The sequence below is a fragment of the Stylophora pistillata genome, chromosome 11, assembly GCF_964205215.1.
Source record: "Stylophora pistillata chromosome 11, jaStyPist1.2, whole genome shotgun sequence".
NCBI classification, from domain to species: domain Eukaryota; kingdom Metazoa; phylum Cnidaria; class Anthozoa; order Scleractinia; family Pocilloporidae; genus Stylophora; species Stylophora pistillata.
This window is the reverse complement of record NC_142529.1, coordinates 5,495,001-5,513,347: the sequence shown is the minus strand read 5'-3', so window position 1 is coordinate 5,513,347 and position 18,347 is coordinate 5,495,001. Positions and strand designations below refer to the sequence as shown.

At 38.9% G+C, this 18,347-nt stretch overlaps 1 protein-coding gene across 1 annotated transcript in view; it reads right to left on the bottom strand.

Moving 5' to 3' along the window:
- Nucleotides 1-13,934: 13,934 nt before the first annotated feature.
- The window catches only part of LOC148719783 (phosphatidylinositol phosphatase PTPRQ-like), a 12,113-nt gene continuing 7,700 nt past the window's right edge, over nucleotides 13,935-18,347 (bottom strand). Inside the window, exons 6-9 of the mRNA XM_088739154.1 lie at nucleotides 16,514-16,822; nucleotides 15,971-16,237; nucleotides 15,377-15,667; nucleotides 13,935-14,761 (exon numbers count right to left, since the gene is read on the bottom strand). Coding sequence (XP_088595280.1) covers nucleotides 14,397-14,761; nucleotides 15,377-15,667; nucleotides 15,971-16,237; nucleotides 16,514-16,822 — 1,232 coding nt within the window. The 3' untranslated portion in view covers nucleotides 13,935-14,396. The remainder of the gene's footprint in view (nucleotides 14,762-15,376; nucleotides 15,668-15,970; nucleotides 16,238-16,513; nucleotides 16,823-18,347) is intronic.

The window sequence follows — 18,347 nt, the reverse complement described above, 5'->3', positions numbered from 1 at the left end:
GTAAGACAGTACTCAGGAAAACGTTGAAAGGTTTCCAGCAATGCTATCTTTTTAAAAATCTGACCACCGGTAGGCCATAGGGTAGGCCACGGGGTAGGCTATGGCCTAGGCCAGGTTTTGTCCACACCCGTTACAGGAATGTACTATTTGGTTACAGGAATCATGTCATGTCTTGAAATGTTATCGGCTGAGTGATATTCACACAACAAGTTTAAAGCTCTTGCAATAATGTCGGAAAACTGTAAACAGCTCAAGTTAGAATCTCACGCGTGGTTTCCTACAGCCGTGCTGCTCGAGTTTAGCGCGCAAGCAAAGTCCCATGATTAAGAAAATTGGATTCGTAGTCAAACGTAAAAAATTAGGGATAAATAACATCACAGGATGACAATACATTCGAACTAGCGACGGTATTTTATTACAATTAAGCTGTGTTGCGGGCACAACACAGGGCAAGTAAATGCGTGGTGAATAATTTTAAAGGCAACTGAAGCTCTGCGACAAGCCTGGCACTAAAACTGTACATGGAATACATGCAGTTTTGCCTTGAATGTCCGGTTTAAAAAGGAGATGGTCTACAGTTATCAGACACTTCTCAGTTTCGTGAAAACATCATTTTAACTCTACTATCTACAACTATTCTGTTGCTTCTTTACATTTAGAGCCTATTTAGATGTAATTGCCTTGGAACAATCTTTCCCAGCATTTTCTACCATATGTAAATACACTATAGTCTAAAAATATCTTAAGAAGTGAAAATATTCTATCATCTTCTATTCTCTTATCTACAAACACCCAACAATAATATTCTGTAACCCAGCTTCTTTCAATTGCTTTAAAGAGAGCAAAGTAATATATTGCTTTTACAGTTGAAAATAATTTACTGCGCCTAAAAATATATTGAAAACATTCCTAATGTCCAATAAACGACTAAAAAAAAAGAACCTTCAGTCTTTAAAAGGTAATTTATGAGAGAAAGAGATATCACTTTATTAAGCTTTGCTATCGTTTACACCTAATGGCTCTCATTTTTACGAGTGGTTCAGAACACAATTTAATTTAAATTCAAATTTTTATACTGTAACACTGACTCTAACGGTATATCTAGTTTAATTCACATTTTGATAACACGGATTCGTCAAGCCAAGTTGACGAAGTTATATGTAATTGTCTTTGAAGAGGTTTCGTTTAGTTTGGGAGCCTCACCAAAATTATAAATCTAGTTTACCTCTCATCCGAGGGTTATAACAGTTTTAAAGGTTAAGATCAAGCTGCATAATTAACATACAGCAAAGCAAAAAATCTAATTACACAGATACAAATAAAACATGAGAGGTTTAAGAAATGAATTTTGAATGAAGAAGGAAGACAGTTGAAATGAATTAATTTAATTGCCAAGTTGCTTATCGCTTCTCTTAGCGAACTAGAACAAGAGGTGTGTCACGAACCGAAGTACTGTTTGGATGCTGCCGTGCGTCTGTTCCGTTTTTGATCACAGATAACATCAAAATGCAGTCAGGACAAAACAGTGGCACACGAAGTGCAGCCGAGTGTGGCACTGACTTTCTTACCAAATTTTGACGTCTTATGTGACTCACTACAGAACGGAAACACGGCAACATGGAATCCAGCTGTTTTGTACAATAACGAACCAAGATGGTGACGTCATCTATGTGTCTGTTCTCCATGAGAACAGACGCATCCTGACAAACATGGCAACATTATACATACATACATACATACTTTTATTTAAAAACTAAATTTTTTTTAATCGTTTCTGGGATTTTCCCAGGTTAAAATATCTTTAAAACCGACATTTCGACCAGTTTTACTGGTCTTCCTCGGGTTGTTTAAATGTTTTCAACATGGCGGATTGTTTAGTCTTTCAGCTTGGTGACTGCAAATGAAGTTTCGAAAAGAGCCATTATAAAAGGTTTTGCTCACAGAGCGAGGGCTTTATGTGATGTATCTAATACCGCAGTTCAAAATATATGAACTTCATATATTCATTGTATCTGATTTATCATCACGGGTTTATTACGAGTCAACTTAACGGCCTCCTCCCATTTGGCTTGTTAGCTCAATTGGTAGAGCGCTGCACTAGTATCGCAGAGGTCAGTGGTTCGAATCCCGTAAAGGCCTGATTTTTTTCAGATCTGATTTTTGCTATTGCATAAATAGCGCTCTCTACTGCGAGGATCGTGCATAATACGTAATAATTGTAAAGTAACTAAATAAACTATCTGGATAAATAAAAATTACTGAAAAACAAGCTAAGGTTACAAAAGATATAGTTTTGCTGAATAATATTACAATCAAATTTACCTCTAACAGAACCTATCGATTATTAGTACATTGATTCAAGGATACAGAATTTTCCATTTTTTGTAGAAGGGGCACTTCAACATAATCGTCCTCTGCTTCCATTATCGAGAGCAAATAGTCACGAAAATTTTTCTTAAAAGCTTCTTTGGAGAGTTGACGAAATTCGTTAGGAATTGCGTTCCAAAGTTTAACTCCAAACCTGGAAAAAGAATTTTGATTTAGATTCAGTCTTGAAGTTTGAACATAATAATTTCCAGACGAAAATAACCTCTCATGCTTGTGCTTTGAATTAGCTTTAGTAGAGAAATCACAGATGTTAGACGGAGCATTCATGCAGGAAACGTCAAACATTATAGAAGATACTTTTTCAGCATATAACATCTGTAAAGGTAGAATTTTTGAGGAAATAAATAAAGGAACAGCATGGGCTCTAGGTTGAGAAAGTACATTAAACGAAGAACTCGTTTTTGAAACAAAAGAATTTTTTGTAAATGGGTTTTGGCAGCTTGACCCCAAGCCGCCAAACCATATGTCAGATGAGGAAAGATCAGTGATTGATAAATATTTAAAAGGGTTGTACGTGGGACGAAGTGCCTAAGACGGGCAACAACACCAACAGTTCTGCTTATTTTTAACACAACATTACTAATTTGAAATTTCCAACTTAAATTGCTGTCCAATAGGACGCCAAGATATTTAACATGGTGTTCGCACTGAAGCATGGTAGGAATTTGAGTACAGTTATCGATCATTTTAATGTTAACCAAGTAATTCAACTTATGTTGATATGGATGAAAGATAACATAGTTTGACTTTTTAGCATTGAGCGTTAACTTATTTGCATTGAGCCAGTCAGAGACTTTGAGCAGTTAACTATTGACAGTTTTTTCAAGAGATTTCAAATTAGAGTCAGCATACAACAAGCTCGTGTCATCAGCAAAGAGATAGAATGACCAAGCACAGACCCCTGTGGGACACCACATGAGATCATACATTCGGTAGATAAGTTTAAACCCACTTCAGTTACTTGTGAACAATCGAGAAGGTACGAGGCAAACCAAGCATTGATAATTCCTCTGATGCCCTAATGATTAACTTTTTGAAGCAAGATTAAATGGTCGACGGTATCAAAGGCCTTTTTTAAGTCTAAAAAGACCCCGCAAGGGAAAAGTTTTGGTCCATATTGTTTTGTATGACATTAACAATATCGTATATGAGAACGATCCTTCGCAGTAAAGCACTATTTGAGCAATAGTGAAAATCAGACCTGAAAAAAATTTCAGGCCTGTACGTCTCATAACCGCAGTTCACACATATGTTTCATATGTTTGTTGTTGTTTGATTTATCATCCACGGGTTTATATCGAATTAATTTGATGGCCTGCTCCCAGTTGGCTTGTTAGCTCAATTGGTAGAGCGCTGCACTAGTATCGCAGAGGTCAGTGGTTCGAATCCCGTACAGGCCTGAAATTTTTTTTTTTTCAGGTCTGATTTTCACTATTGCTCAAATAGTGCTTTACTGCGAAGGATCGTTCTCATATACGTCTCATAACCGCAGTTCACACATATGTTTCATATGTTTGTTGTTGTTTGATTAACAATATCAATAATGGCATGTTGCGTGGAATGGTTTTCGCAGAAGCCATACTGCGACTTAAATAGAATATCGTCTTCACCAACAGAACAGGAAGAACTGGAAAGTCGTGGAGTCGTGGCCATAGCATATTTGAAAGGGTTATCTAAGCAGTTCAGAAGAACTGCTAACCGACGCTCTTTTCGAGTTGCTTTCAAGCCTGGAGGAAAGGTAAAAGAGATTAAACACACATGTCAAGAGCTGCTTGATGAAAAGCAAAAATGTGTTGTGTATAAGATTCCTTGTAACTGCCAGAATACTGTGTATGTAGGAGAAACATGGCGCCTTTTCCAAACAAGAAAGAAAGAACACATGGACAAAGTGAGACTAACAAATGAGGACCTTCATAAAGGAAACACCCTATCGGCCGAAAAACGGATGGGTAAAGAAGATGGAGCCCTGGCACGACACACCGTGGAGTGCCAAAGTGGTGTTGACTGGGGAAATGCAGAGATCGTAGCAACAGAGAGAGAATTAAAGCAAAGAAAAGTTCCAGAAGGAATTGAATCGCTACGGCAGAAAAATCGCAGAATGAGAGTTCTTACCAATTTTGACCACGTTGAAACATGGAAACCAGTCCTAAACTCCTTCTTTGATCATGAAAAAAGACTGTAATAGACAGTTAATTATCGCAAAAGTAGAAGTACTTGACAGACCTCAGACTAAGTTTCCCGCGCAATCTTGCATCGTTTAAACGTCGTGCAATAATCACGAAACGTCATGTGCGGTCACCAAGCTGAAAGACTAAACAATCCGCCATATTGACAACATTTAAACAACTTGAGGAAGACCAGTAAAACTGGTCCAAACTTCGGTTTTAAAGATATTTTAACCTCGGAAAATCCCAGAAACGATTAAAAAAAAGTTTTAGTTTTTACAAAAATAAGAGGTGAAAGTTTCAGGAATACGATACTTTATTTAACCTCGAATTTGGAGTAGCTAAAGATAAGCTAGTATCTTCGAGTTACAAGTATAATTCTAAATACTACTAAAACGTAAAATGTAAAATTGTAACATTCTAAAATTTAACTATGAAAAAGAGTCATACTGTAGAATCTTGCACTCGTCTGAACAGTTATTTCATTTCTGTTACATCTGACATTCATCCACTCGATACCGCCACCCTTCCTTCCTTCTTACCATCGCTGGACCAACCACCAACTATTACCACCTCATCTGTTTGTCGTAAGCTACTTGGTCTTAGTACTTGCAAAGCCTCAGGGCCGGATGGCATTCCTGCGCGCCTCCTCAAAGAATTTGTACCCGAGCTTGCTGAACCAGTAACTGCGATCTTCAATTGTACAGTGTCATCTGGCGTGTTTCCAGAACAGTGGAAGGACTCTTATCTAACACTCGTCCCAAAGGTCAAACTAGTCACAGGTGACGGGGACTTGAGACCTATTGCCTTGACTCCAGTACTTTCTAAGGTGCTTGAAGATTTCTTCGTCGATTGGCTGATAGATAACGTTAATCATCGTATTGATCCCCAACAGTTCGGCAGCCTTAAACGTACCTCTACAACCTACTGCCTATTGGATATGCTGCACAACTGGCTGTCGTCCCTTGACTGTCCTGGCAAGTTCCTTCGTGTGTGCTTTGTAAGTAAAGCATTTGATCATATTGACCACATCATCTTGGTGACCAAGCTAATCCATCTAGGTGTTAGAGGATGGTTGATCAGCCGAATTTGCAGCTTCCTCAGTGGCCGCCGCCAGGCTGTTAAGCTCTTTGACTCCGTCTCAGGGTGAATGCCCGTACATGCCGATGTCCCCCGGGGCACCAAATTGGGTCCAATCCTTTTTCTGATAATGATTAATGACCTGGCTATTGACTCCCCCCTCCGCTCGAGCCACTGGAAGTACGCCGATGATGTAACAATATCCGAGGTTACCAGTTTGGGGGAAGCGTCATTTCTGCGGAACGAGATCCACTGAATTTCGCAATGAGCCCAACAGAACAACATGAATCTCAACCCCAAAAAATGCAAGATCATGACCATTTGTCCACTCAAAACCAAGCCTGTTCCCCAATGCTTTCCATCAATAATTTACATCTAGAGGCTGTGTCATCCTACAAAGTACTTGGTCTGACCCCGAGGGACACCTTTAAGTGGAACGATAACACCAACGACATCGTTTGCAAGACGTCCAAGCGACTGCACATCCTCAGGGTCTTGAAGTGCGCTGGAGTCCCTCCAGTGGATCTTGTCACCATCTATAGCGCTCTGGTTCGCTCTGTTCTAGAATACTTTTCTGTTGTCTGGGCAACCTTCCTTCCTCGCTTCCTCATTGACCAGCTTGAGGCTATCTAGAAGAGGGCCCTGCAAATCGTATATCCTGACTTCCACTGTCAACAGGCCCTTGTACAAGCCAACATTACCAGTTTAGAAGAGAGACGCGCCCACCTGTGTCTCAAAGTGTGGTACAATATCAAAAATAATCCGGCTTGCCAGCTGTACTGTTTCCTCCCTCCCGTGCGATCCGAGTGTCACTCATACCATCTCAGGAAAAGTAGTAGTTCCAGCCGTTTTCAGTATAGAACAAAACGCTTTGGTTCTAGTTTTTCCCAGCAATGGCGAAAATCAACTATCTTGGTTAGCTTGGTTATCTCTATCATAGTATTTTATCTATATCTGAATTGTAAATAATCTATAAATAGCCTGTAATCCCATTCCCTTTGAAACAAATGTAATTTTATTTCTTGTTGTAACTTATGTAAGCACATTGCAACTCAGTCTTTATGCCACTATGTGTATTTTAATAAACCATCATTATCATCTGAAAAAAAAAAGAAAAGGAAATCAGTTTCTACGTACCCGCGACAAAAACTATCGTAGCTGTAAGGCTCTCTCCAAATATGTTCACTGCCTTACATTCATAAACGCCACTGTCACCGGGAATAACATCTTTTATGAAAAGTATTTTGACGTTGATCTCCAACTGAGCGCGAGCTATACTGGTAAGTCCATCTTTGGTCCAGGTAACAGAGGCCTCACGGTCTCCACTAACCTCACAAGTCAACACTACCAGTTCACCAACTGCTGTAATGGTTCTTTTTGGCAGATCTTTTATGATAGGTTTCCCTGATTATTGATAAACATGGATTAGACATGCCTTAACAAAGCTCATGACACAAAGCAGCATGAAGGCTTTGCAGCCTCTCCCTTTTAACTTAACAATTTATAGCATGAAAGCCCCTCAGTTGATAGCCACCTTCAGGGTGATTACAAAACACAGATGACCATACAAACAGCATCTAAGTCTTTCATCGATAAGCAAATCACAGATTACACTACACTGGGTTACTGAGCGCATGAAATCTCTGAATAAGAAAATCATACAAAGCAAATAAACCAGAAAAAATAACATAAAACAAAACAAAACAAAAGGTTACGAAGTTACTAGACACATACACCGTCTGCAAAATAGAACCACAACATACGAATCATTCATGTGCAACCATGATGTGCGTTTGGGTACCACATGGTGACTCACCAAGGCCAAAAAGCAGGTAACAACAGCAGGATGATAATTCAGGATGGGAGAGTTCCTGAGATATCAGAATGCAGACCTGGAATAGGTCAATGGGTCGGTTTTTTCTCTTAAAATAACGAATAGACTTCCCTTTCGAATGACAGAGGTTTTCTTAGAATACCTCGGAGACAAAAGCCCTGAAGACCACTCTGTAATTCGTATTCAGCTGGAGTGGTTTGTTTTAATAAAACTAATCACCACTACTTACTTTTTGTCCTTTCTTTACCGCCGGATTGCGCTCTATCTCCAATAACAAATTCCTTATTTTTAAGAAAATCATTTCCTCCAAACTGGAAAGCAACATAAGCAGCAGGAACGGAAGATTTGTGCGCTTCTTCGTACGTCATCATGTCTTGTGTTGTATGATCTTCCTGGTGGCTTAACAGCTCCAGTATAGTTCGAACTGTATGTTGTGATGATAACTTGAAAAAACCTGCAAGATACGTGACAGGATATTGGTGGTGTCAACAGTATATTGGGGTGTCAATTGTTACTTATATTTTATTTTGTATCTCCACATGGCAATTCATATTTCTGAAAATATTTATATTGAAAGAAAACGAACATAAACTGAAATTACATCACGTATACTAAAATATGCGAAAGCCAAACTTTGATCGTCTCAAGCTCATGCTTTCTTCCTTAGTTAGAAGAAAAAGCCTACACTCATTTAAAAAACCACCTAAAATTAACGTAAGATTACTTAGTCAGTCGTACCTTGCATTTCCAGGAAAACGTGGAAGCATTACTTTGGCTGAAATTCCACCTCCCTTTTAATCCGCGGAAAAAGAGGGCGAAGATGACCTCTCTTTGGACCACATTTCAGCTGGGAGAAGAGAAAGAAGGCGCAGTTACGTCAGGCACATCTAACGATATTTGGAGAAAAGGCAACACTTATTTTTATCGTTTCGCACAATTCTCGACATGTTTATGAAGTGTCAAAAGTAGTCAGGGATTCTGTCGGTTTTACTTCACCTAATTTTGTCAGTGCTCTAAAAAATTAGGACCACCTTCCCTTGCATTGGTAGAATGAAAGACTATGTGAATTCCAAATGCTCTGTCGTTTCAACAGGGACGTGAAGCCTTTCCTTTTCTGGTCTTAATTCAGTTGTTCGCACAGACCAACTCATCTACTTACATTTTCTACTTTGTTCAACGGCAAGACACCGAAGGTTTCGCTTTGAGAAACACTTTCGCTTAATATTATCAGGGAAAAAAGTATAATGCTCTCAAAAAAATTATGGATCACTTTCAATTCAACTTTCGCAATTTTTCGAACTATTCCTCGTGATAAATAACACTTTAAAGAGAAATGTAATTGTTTGTCGCATGATTTGATCACTTGGGAGGTGGATTGCAACGTTTCGACTGCATGTCTTCTTCAGCCAGGTCGTTAACTAAGGTCTACTTACCTATTTACCAGCAAAGAATGGTAGCGGTGGTGACAGCAAGAGTTGCAGTAGTAGTAGTGGTAGTAGTTGTAAAAGCAGCTCTTACTCTGGAGGAGAACATGTGAGGTTACATTGTGTCTCAATACACACCCAAAGAACTCGTTAACCCATTGCCTTGGCTCGAACCAAAAACATTTTTCCATGCTTTCCAAATTTTCCCCGAAGTTGTTACCATCTTTCAGCTCCATTCCCACCCAACTAATTACCTCATAAAGCTCCCTACAAGCTCACTTACCCAATGTCTGCACCATTACAGGTCTTCTGTAGGGTCCAGGCCCCACAGCAGTTTGGCCTCTAACAGACACTTCGTACTTGGCACAAAAAGAGAGTGCATTAGGTAATGGTCGTGTTAACGATTGAATGATAGGCAAACTGGATCTGCGTACAATTTTCCACTACAGTAAGCCTTACTTCATATCTTATGACGTTACCGTAGGCTGCTTCTCCTGGCAGTCTAGGCCAAGTTATATTGATGTTTGTGGAGTTTAGTGCGGCGGAAGATATCTATTCTGGTCCACGAATAGGCTCTATTTGACGAACACGAGAAACAATTTTTACCATGTTGTATTAATTACTCTTGGATGAAAAAAAAAACTCAACTAAAGTGAAACAGAATGACATAGTAATAGTCTCAAAATGTTAGAAATCAGTTCAACCTGTGACAGATATTGAAAGGTTATTGTTACAAAAAGAAAAGAAAAAATAAACGAAATAAAAAAAAGAAAAACGGGTTACTATGCCTTGGTTGAAATATAAATTAATACGCCTGTGATAAAAGTAGAGTTGATCGGTAGCTCATGCTATGCAACATTTAAACATGTACCTTGTAGCAAGAATGTTATAACGGATCAAACTCACTTAAAGAGTTTTCTGGTAATGCAAGATACTTATTATTTTCATGGTGAGCATATCAAATCATACAAACAGAAAATAAGTTAAGAATCTAATTATTTTTAAACATGAACAAGGATCACCAAGATGAGGTCACTAAATAATGTGATACATGAAAATGTGCCCAAGTGCAATGCAATTCAAGTAACGGTAAATTTAAGGAACTCGCCATATTCCCTGGTGGATACAGCTATCGTCTCATTTGGACCAGGTTTAATAGTCACAGCTAGCTCTGACATGAAACTGCTAAGTTTCTCCTGCCAATACATCAACTGTGTGACGATGCATTTTTTATCTATTCCAGAAATCTTTACTGGTACATCTCCATCGTGACTGTAAAACAAATTATAACTTCTGATAACTGGAAAAACAATCCCTGGATATAGCTTGGTTGAAACACAATGGTTCAGAAACCTCTTTATGTTTGCTGAAAAATTTAATGTTTAAAATTGAGCTGCTCACACAGGCAGGTAGATTTTTGACTGTCTCCTTTTTGTTTTTTGGAGATGATCTTTTAACAAAAAGAGAAAAAACAAATGTGAAACCCGGAGCAGCTGTCTCATCTCCTTGATATTTATACGGTCCGTATAGGCAATTTAGTTGCGAGAAAGTCTTATACACGAAATACCCTAAATTTTGTAGATATTTTCAATTCTAAATGACCGCCAGACTGACACGCTTTTGAAAAGACTCCAGGTCCGATATTCAGAAATTTATACATAATCTCCCCTCGTAAGCTCTTTCAAACTTCAAAATATTAAAAGTTGTTTTTTTAGATGTGTGCTAAGTGATTCTAAAAATTAGAATACTTCTTTAAGTAGATAAATTTTCCGACCCAATGTGATGATACCAAATAATCGCTAAGTCTCAATCCAATCCGTGAAATTTTACGATATGTAAACAAACGACGTAGGATTTGAAATAGCTAGCCATTTTAACCCGTAGAGCAGGCGTAATCTTTGCGAACGAGTGCTCTGTATTTTCTTCGCGAAAGTTTAGGACCGTCACATTTTATTTAGGTGGGAGAGGAAGGCTGGGCGAGAGAAATGAATTTGTACCAAGGGGGCGAGCATCATTAAAAAAAATATAAGGAGGGGTAAGGGTGGGGAGTGAATATCAGTCCGGCGTCTTTTCTCCTATCCCCGCCCCTTTCCCCTACCGTTTACCCCAAATCAAAGATGGCCGGTTGAGGAAACGAGTTTTGATCGGGCGCTTATCAACATCGTCACACCCTAATGAGACTCCTGCGCCTGCAGGCTAGCGCTATTGCCATTTCTAAACCAAAAATCTGATACTCTTGGGAAGATTAAAGAACCTTTCAGTCGACATTCTGTACACATTTTTGACGGCAGGACAATCAGTATTTTCAAGAACCTGTCCAGATGCTGGAATATATCTTACATAAGCCTTTCGAATAGATTTCAGATAATATTGTACTCACCGGAAACAAGAGAATTAAGTGCAGCGAGAAAAGCTAACCGGAAACAAATGTCGAGATAAAACTGCGCCATGGTTGGATTGCGGGCATCACGATATGTGATCACGATTGCTCTACTTAATCAACCGGCCATTTGTAACAGAAAGCTCATTTGAAAAGAGGCCCCTTTTTTCCCTCCCAATCAAATTCGTCTGCAGTTGTTGCATAACGATCTTGTGCTTTATAAGGTTGGTATTTTATTGTACTTTGATACTTCCTAGCATGCCATGCGCTGTAGCTCATATTTCAATACATTTACACCTACTTGCAATGACGTTGTCATGGCAAAGAAGGTACTGAATTCACTCTAAACCTCTTGAGAGTATCAAATGTTATTTGGAGAGATTCCAAACATTTGGAAAAAATCTACACGCTACTGCCGTATCACGAGCTATGTGGGATCAAGGATCAAGGGATGGAATGATGGATGAGAATCCAGGGATCGGCGATCAGAGGCATAATCCGGGATCAATATGGACATGTTGAAAGAACTCCTCAAACCTGAGATCTAGTAAACGGTAAACTGTAGGATGATTTTTTAACTGACCGAGCAGCACCATGCAGCCCCAAAGAGCTGGAATGACCGGAAGCTAATTATTGTGCTAAATGTTAAATTTCTCTATCCGGCGTGACATGTCCACCAATCGTCCGACTGTGTATAAAACATATTGAATTAGGTTTCTCAAGTGTCATCGCATCTCTCATTAGTTGAAATCGCGGTATATACTATATATAACATTTTTTTTATCAACCATTTTGTCGTCTATATGGCATTAAGCCATGAAGTATATACCGAGATCGCTGGTGATTCCGGTATGCGTCCGTATCGCGCCATCAAGTCCAACTCTGCAGTCTTCTGCGTTTTTCTCTTTTCGCCTTGCAGTGTTCCCTCTGTCTATGGGGAAAACTTGGGGAGGAAACGAAAGAACAATGAGCACCGGTACGTGAAGTTCCTTTTAACCTTCATTGAGTTAATTTTTGTCAATTCGTGGTTGGCTGAACAATGACTTAACATGACTTATCAATGCGATGTTGTTTAAACTATTTACCTGACTTAAGTCCACTTCCTTCGTCAACAGGTCACGATCATCGGAGAAAATCGTAGGTCAGTACGAAAACACTCATCGCTTACAATGACCGGACTTTTGTGCATATTAATGGCGGAGGGCTAACGCTCGCATCGTCCACAATGAAACTTTGTACGATGGCCAATTTATCTTATCAATTCAGCTGATAAAACCAAAGTATCTGCAGGCACCACAGTTTCGTTAGAAACTTACCCCCATTGTTCATTACATAGTCACTTCATATGCTTTATTTGACTGAGCGATTGACTCGTGTTGGAAAACTGTTTACCACTTTTACGGAAAAAAAACAGTAAATAAACTTTCCTAGAAGATATTAAAACAGTTACCATATGGTTGCTGCCTCGTCTATCAGGCATATTTTCTTATCGAAAACAAACGACTGTCTTGAAAATTGCTTTCTCGGTTGCGTAATGGTTGCGTGAAGAGTAACGAGTTCGCTCCTTTCAGTATTTCTTGTCGTTAAAGGTCCATATCGTGAGTCTCCATTGAAACCAACTCGTTTCTGGTGTGTTTTCATTTTAATACTTTTTTTTTTTCGGAGGTGGGATACTATTTCTAGTCGAAGATCACATTCATGATCTCTAGAGCCACGCGGAGACAGAGATGGACGTAAAGACAGAAAAAAAGTGTTTTTAAATTAATCGTCTTAATGTAATGGCTATGGCCAATACATCGCTTGAGCCTCCCCGACATGGCCAGCAAACAGGGTTCACTACGTCTTGGATGGGATCAGTATTTTTCAGCATGGATCATTGTAGTTGTTTGGGATCCTTGATTGTGATTGGTTTCCAAAAGTCCAATTTTTTACAACTGAAACACTTAAGAGTAACATTGTGTTGCTCACATTTTCAATTGCTTTAAGGTAAAAGTGCAAAACCAATACATGGTCTTTACAGTTGAGAAGAATCTACTTAAAAATATTTTTAAAACGTCTCTGATGTCCAGTAAACGCCTCGAAAAAATAGAACCCTCTTTTAAAGGTAAAAGGAATAGCTAACAGTAGTGCTAACAGTATATAAAAATATAGATTAAATCTCACTTGATAATATAGATTCTTTAAGCAGAGTAAGCTTATGTATATGTGTGATCGTCTTCTAAGAGGTTTCGTTCAGTTTGGGAACCTCACCCAAAATTATGAATTTCATTTAACTTTCATTTGAGGTTAGAACTAAATGTTCAGATGTGGCTATACGTGATTCCATCGTATAGCATTTCAAATGCATCAACAGCAAAAAAATGTAAATACATAGGTACATGTAAATAAAAGGCAGATGTAAGGAAAGAGTTTCAAATGGACCAAATCAAAGGTTGCTGCACGTTGAAGAAGCCCTTAATGCCTTATTAATAAACTGCCTTGATCAGAAACCTATAAAGGTCATGCATGTTCTTGAAGTAACCAGACTCCATTCGCTGACAGGATCTTTTGAGCAGGTTATTGTTATGAGTGTACCATATATTTTCCATACAGCGATGTTAAAGAACGGCATCCTATGCGGCATTATGGTAGTAAAAGTGATAATAACGATCATGAGGAGGACGTATCTTAAAATACATGCATTTTAATGCCAAATTACCGAGTGCTTCTTTAGGCGAGACAAAAACAAAGTGTGTCACGAACCGAAGTACCGTTTCCAATTAACGATTAGATTTAATGTTTCCATATGTTTGTTCCTTTGTTGATTCCACATGACGTCAAATGTGATGAGAACAAAAAAGTTGCACACGAAGTGCAGCCGAGTATGTTACTACGTCACTGACGTTCTTACCACACTTTGATGTCTTCTGTGACTTGTTATAGAACACACTCACGGAAACATGGAATCCAATTGTATTAAGGAATAAAGAAGCAAGATATTGGTAATGGTGACGTCATCTATGCGTCTTTCCCCTTTTATACTATACATGTAAGTAAGAACAAATGAGCATGCGTAGATAACTAAACTTTTCATATAAAACAGGATGGATGCTCTGACCCAGACAGATACATAATCAGAAGCATTTTCATACTTCCTCATACACTTCTTCATTTTGTTTCCCGCCATTTTCTTCCTGAAACGCCACATTGTAGTATTCGGGGTTCTCGGGTCTTTCCTGTAGAGAGTGATACTCAGGAGATACCTGACACTGTCGGTTCGAAGGCCTGGGTTTGAGTTCCATATATGTACTTGAGTCTGAAGCGTGTTGATTAGTTGACTGTTGATCACGTGAAGATTTGACGCTTTCACAGTCAACTTTTTCTTGATTCTGTATCCTTTCATTAGGAACAGCTCGTTTCCGCTGCCATATCAGCACACTATTCATAATGAGTGACACAACCACAAGGCAAGACAATGCGATGACACTAACAAGAAGGATGCTTTGTGTACCTTGCCGAAAGAAAAAAAAACAAAAACTATCAAACACTACTAACATAGTCCAGGTGAATTAAAATCTCCTAATGTTCTTCCTAGTTTCTTTGGTTCAAGGTAATAATGTCTCTTTTTTAGCATATTCACCGTAAGGAAACTCCAGGAAACTAGAAAATAGTTTCAAACTATCTTGACTCGTCCCTTAAGATCTTAATTCACTGTTTCCTACAAAATTTTTAAAATTCCAAAGCTTTCGCGGCATTCGAAAAATTTCTCAAAATTTCGTCGAGTCAAACACATTGTATATCACCTCAAGAATCTAAAGACAGATTTTAGCCTTAGGCCCTCTTAACATTGGTAGCTTTGCTTCGATTTAGTTACCACCTAACAGGCTAATTTTGATACACGGATAGATAGACCTATACAATGCTAATCAAATTATTTTCTTACTGAAGAAAGATAAAGAAACTTCACACTTAATAACGTCGGCGTCTGAGACCTCTACATAATGTTGCTTTTGATAGTAATGTCTAAACCTGTACGAAAAGTTATCAGCAGCTTAGAAAAACCAAATCAGACTTGAGAGCGCTAAGCTAATTTGGATAGCGTTCGATTTGTGAGCAAAATATTTACCGCCACCATCTTGATTATCCTTTGAAGCAAACAGAGTAATTTTATACTTTGTAGATCCATAGCCGTTTGCAACATGACACACATACTCCCCATAGTCTTGTGCATCCAATGGCGTGACAATGATACTATTATTCATCAGTTTGATGTTATCGCCTACTGGAACATGGCCATCTTTCGTCCAAGAATAGTTAAATGGAGTATAACTGGTTGCATGACACGAGAGAGAACACAGAGTTTGCTTTTCACATAACACCGAGGGGGGAGAAAGTTCTTTTAGTAAACTGGGTGGCCCTGTGAGAAAAAAGAAAGTGTAATGAGGCCATATAAAGTCAGGCAAAATTTCAGTAAAAAACTCCTGTGAGGGAGATCCATAGACACCACCATGATGTGTTTTTTTGTGCACATTAGTAAGCAGTTTTCTCATTTGTTGCTGTTATATATCGTGTTATTGTTGTTAATTTACCATTTGGTCATCGATTTTGGAACAGTTTTGCCTCCTCTTCAACTTGATACCCTACAAAGACACCATCTCTTCCACGGATGTACTCAAAAGAAGTAAATATTTACGTAAAAGTAACAAAATGTTACACGTACCAGCGACAATGAGTGTCGTAGTAGTATAACTCTCTCCAAATATGTTCATAGCTGTGCATTCATAAATGCCACTATCTGCAGGAGCAACATCGTTTATAACAAGTACTTTGCCGTTGTCCTTCAATTGAGCGCGAGGTATACTGTTAAGTCCATCTTTAGTCCACGTAACAGAAGCCTCAGGTTGTCCAAAGACCTCACAGTTCAATACTACCAGTTCGCCAATAGCTGAAATGGTTCTCTTTGGCAGATCTTTGATGACAGGTTTCCCTGAGTTTTAATAAACACGGATAAAATTACGAAACTCAGGACTCAGAGCAGCCCGAAGACTTCTCTGTAGCTTCTCTCTTCCTTACGAAAGCCATATCATGAGAGTGTGTGCTTTTAAAGGCAGAAAACCAATGAGCTCGCTAATCACTTGCCCTCGGCTCGAAACCTACATGATTTTCGTTTGTAACTTTCCCTTAAGTTTTTGCAACCCGGCTTCTATTCAACCCCCTCTCTGCTGAAAATGGCCTCATTACAACTGCCCATAGGCTTACTTACCCAATGTCTGCACCATTGCAGGTCTACTGTATGGTCCAGGCCCGGCAGCGGTGTAGCCTCTAACAGACACTTCGTACTTGGCACACAAAGAGATTCCAGTCACATGAACATAGGTTGTGGTCGTGTTTATAGTTGAATGATAGGCAGACTGACTCTCTTTACAGTTTTCCAACACAGCGAGCCTAACTTCATATCTTATGATTTTACCATAAGCTACCTCTCTTGGCAGTCCAAGCCAAGTTACATTATTTCTTGAGGAGTTTACTGCAGAAGAAGATACACGTACTTCATCTGGTCCACGACTGGGCTCTATTTGAAAAACACGAGAAACAGTTTTCATCATGTAAAATTAATCTCAAGTGAAAAGCTGAATGGACGCACAATAGAATGACAACAATAGTCTCCAAATTTTACTCATGAATACACCTTGTAAAAGATATTTAAAGGTTACGATTTACTAAGAAAAACCAGACAAAAAAAAAACAACAACAACAACAATAACGAAAAAAAGAAAAAGGAAAGAAAAGCAGCAAATAAAAGCATGCTTGAAACGTAGACTCTTACACTTGTAATTAAAGTAGAGTTGTTCAGTAATTCATACTTAACAACATTTAAAAATCTGTTGCAGTAAATGGTTTGAACCCAGGGGTAACTTGTAAAAGTGTAGAGTGATCGTCCGGGTGAGTGTAGTCCTGAGAAGGACTGTTCTCGGTGGTGGTGAGTGACGTTTTGACAACCTTAGGACCTAAACACCTAAACAGGTATCAACTACTACCGTCTCCATACAAACGACTCATTCACGACATTAACATTACAAAACGAACCGAACAGAACGACGTAACTTTACCGACGGATCGACACAGACCAATCACAACCGACTTACGCCACTTGAGTCTTACAACCAATAACTTCACGGCAAAAGTGACCAATCATCTACTGATATCAAATATTCACTTGACTCTGATGATGACTTCCACACAGGTTGTCGAAACGTCAGTCACCACCACCGATATCCCGGACAATCACAGTACACTTTTACATTTAAACATGTATCACAGTTTTGATGGCATAAACTCACTTAAAGAGTCTTTTTTTTTCATGGTGAACAGATCATATTGGCTGCCTATCGATTACTTCACAAAAAATTTAGTGCAAGGCTTAAACGTGCTAAAGAAAGCTAGAGTAGATCATTAATCGAAGAGAATAGGGGCGATTCTGAATCTTTCTAGAGATCTGCAAAGAAAGTATTGCCGGACGCAGGAGTGAGATCTATCCCGACATGTATCAAGACTGATGACAAGATTATTACTGATAAACAAAGCATTTCAGAATTGTTCAACTCTTTCTTTGCATCTGTTGTGAACAAGTTATTTGAATCGCGCACGTGTGCAAGACCAGTTTTTAAATCTACAGCTGAGGATTTGTTTACAAAGAAACACAGCAGTGGGTAGGTCGTTAGTGCTTAAGCAACTTAAATGCTTAAAACTTAAGAGAGCCACTAGTCTAGACGGTCTACCAGCTCGACTTTTAAATGACACCGTAGTTGTGATAACTGACTGTGTAACACATTTGGTAAATCCCTCCATTAAATCTCGTACGGTCCCGTCTGAATGGAAGCAAGCTAAGGTTGTACCCTTGTTTAAATCTGGAAACAAAGATGATCTGGACAATTACAGAACTATATCAATTTTACCGATCCTGTCGAAAATTCTGGAGAAAGTTGTCTTCCATCAGCTACATAGCTACCTATCAGAAAACTCCCTCCTCTTGCCATATCAATCGGGTTTTCGCGCAAGTCATTCAATTCAGTTGGCCGTTACCTTCCTTACAGATA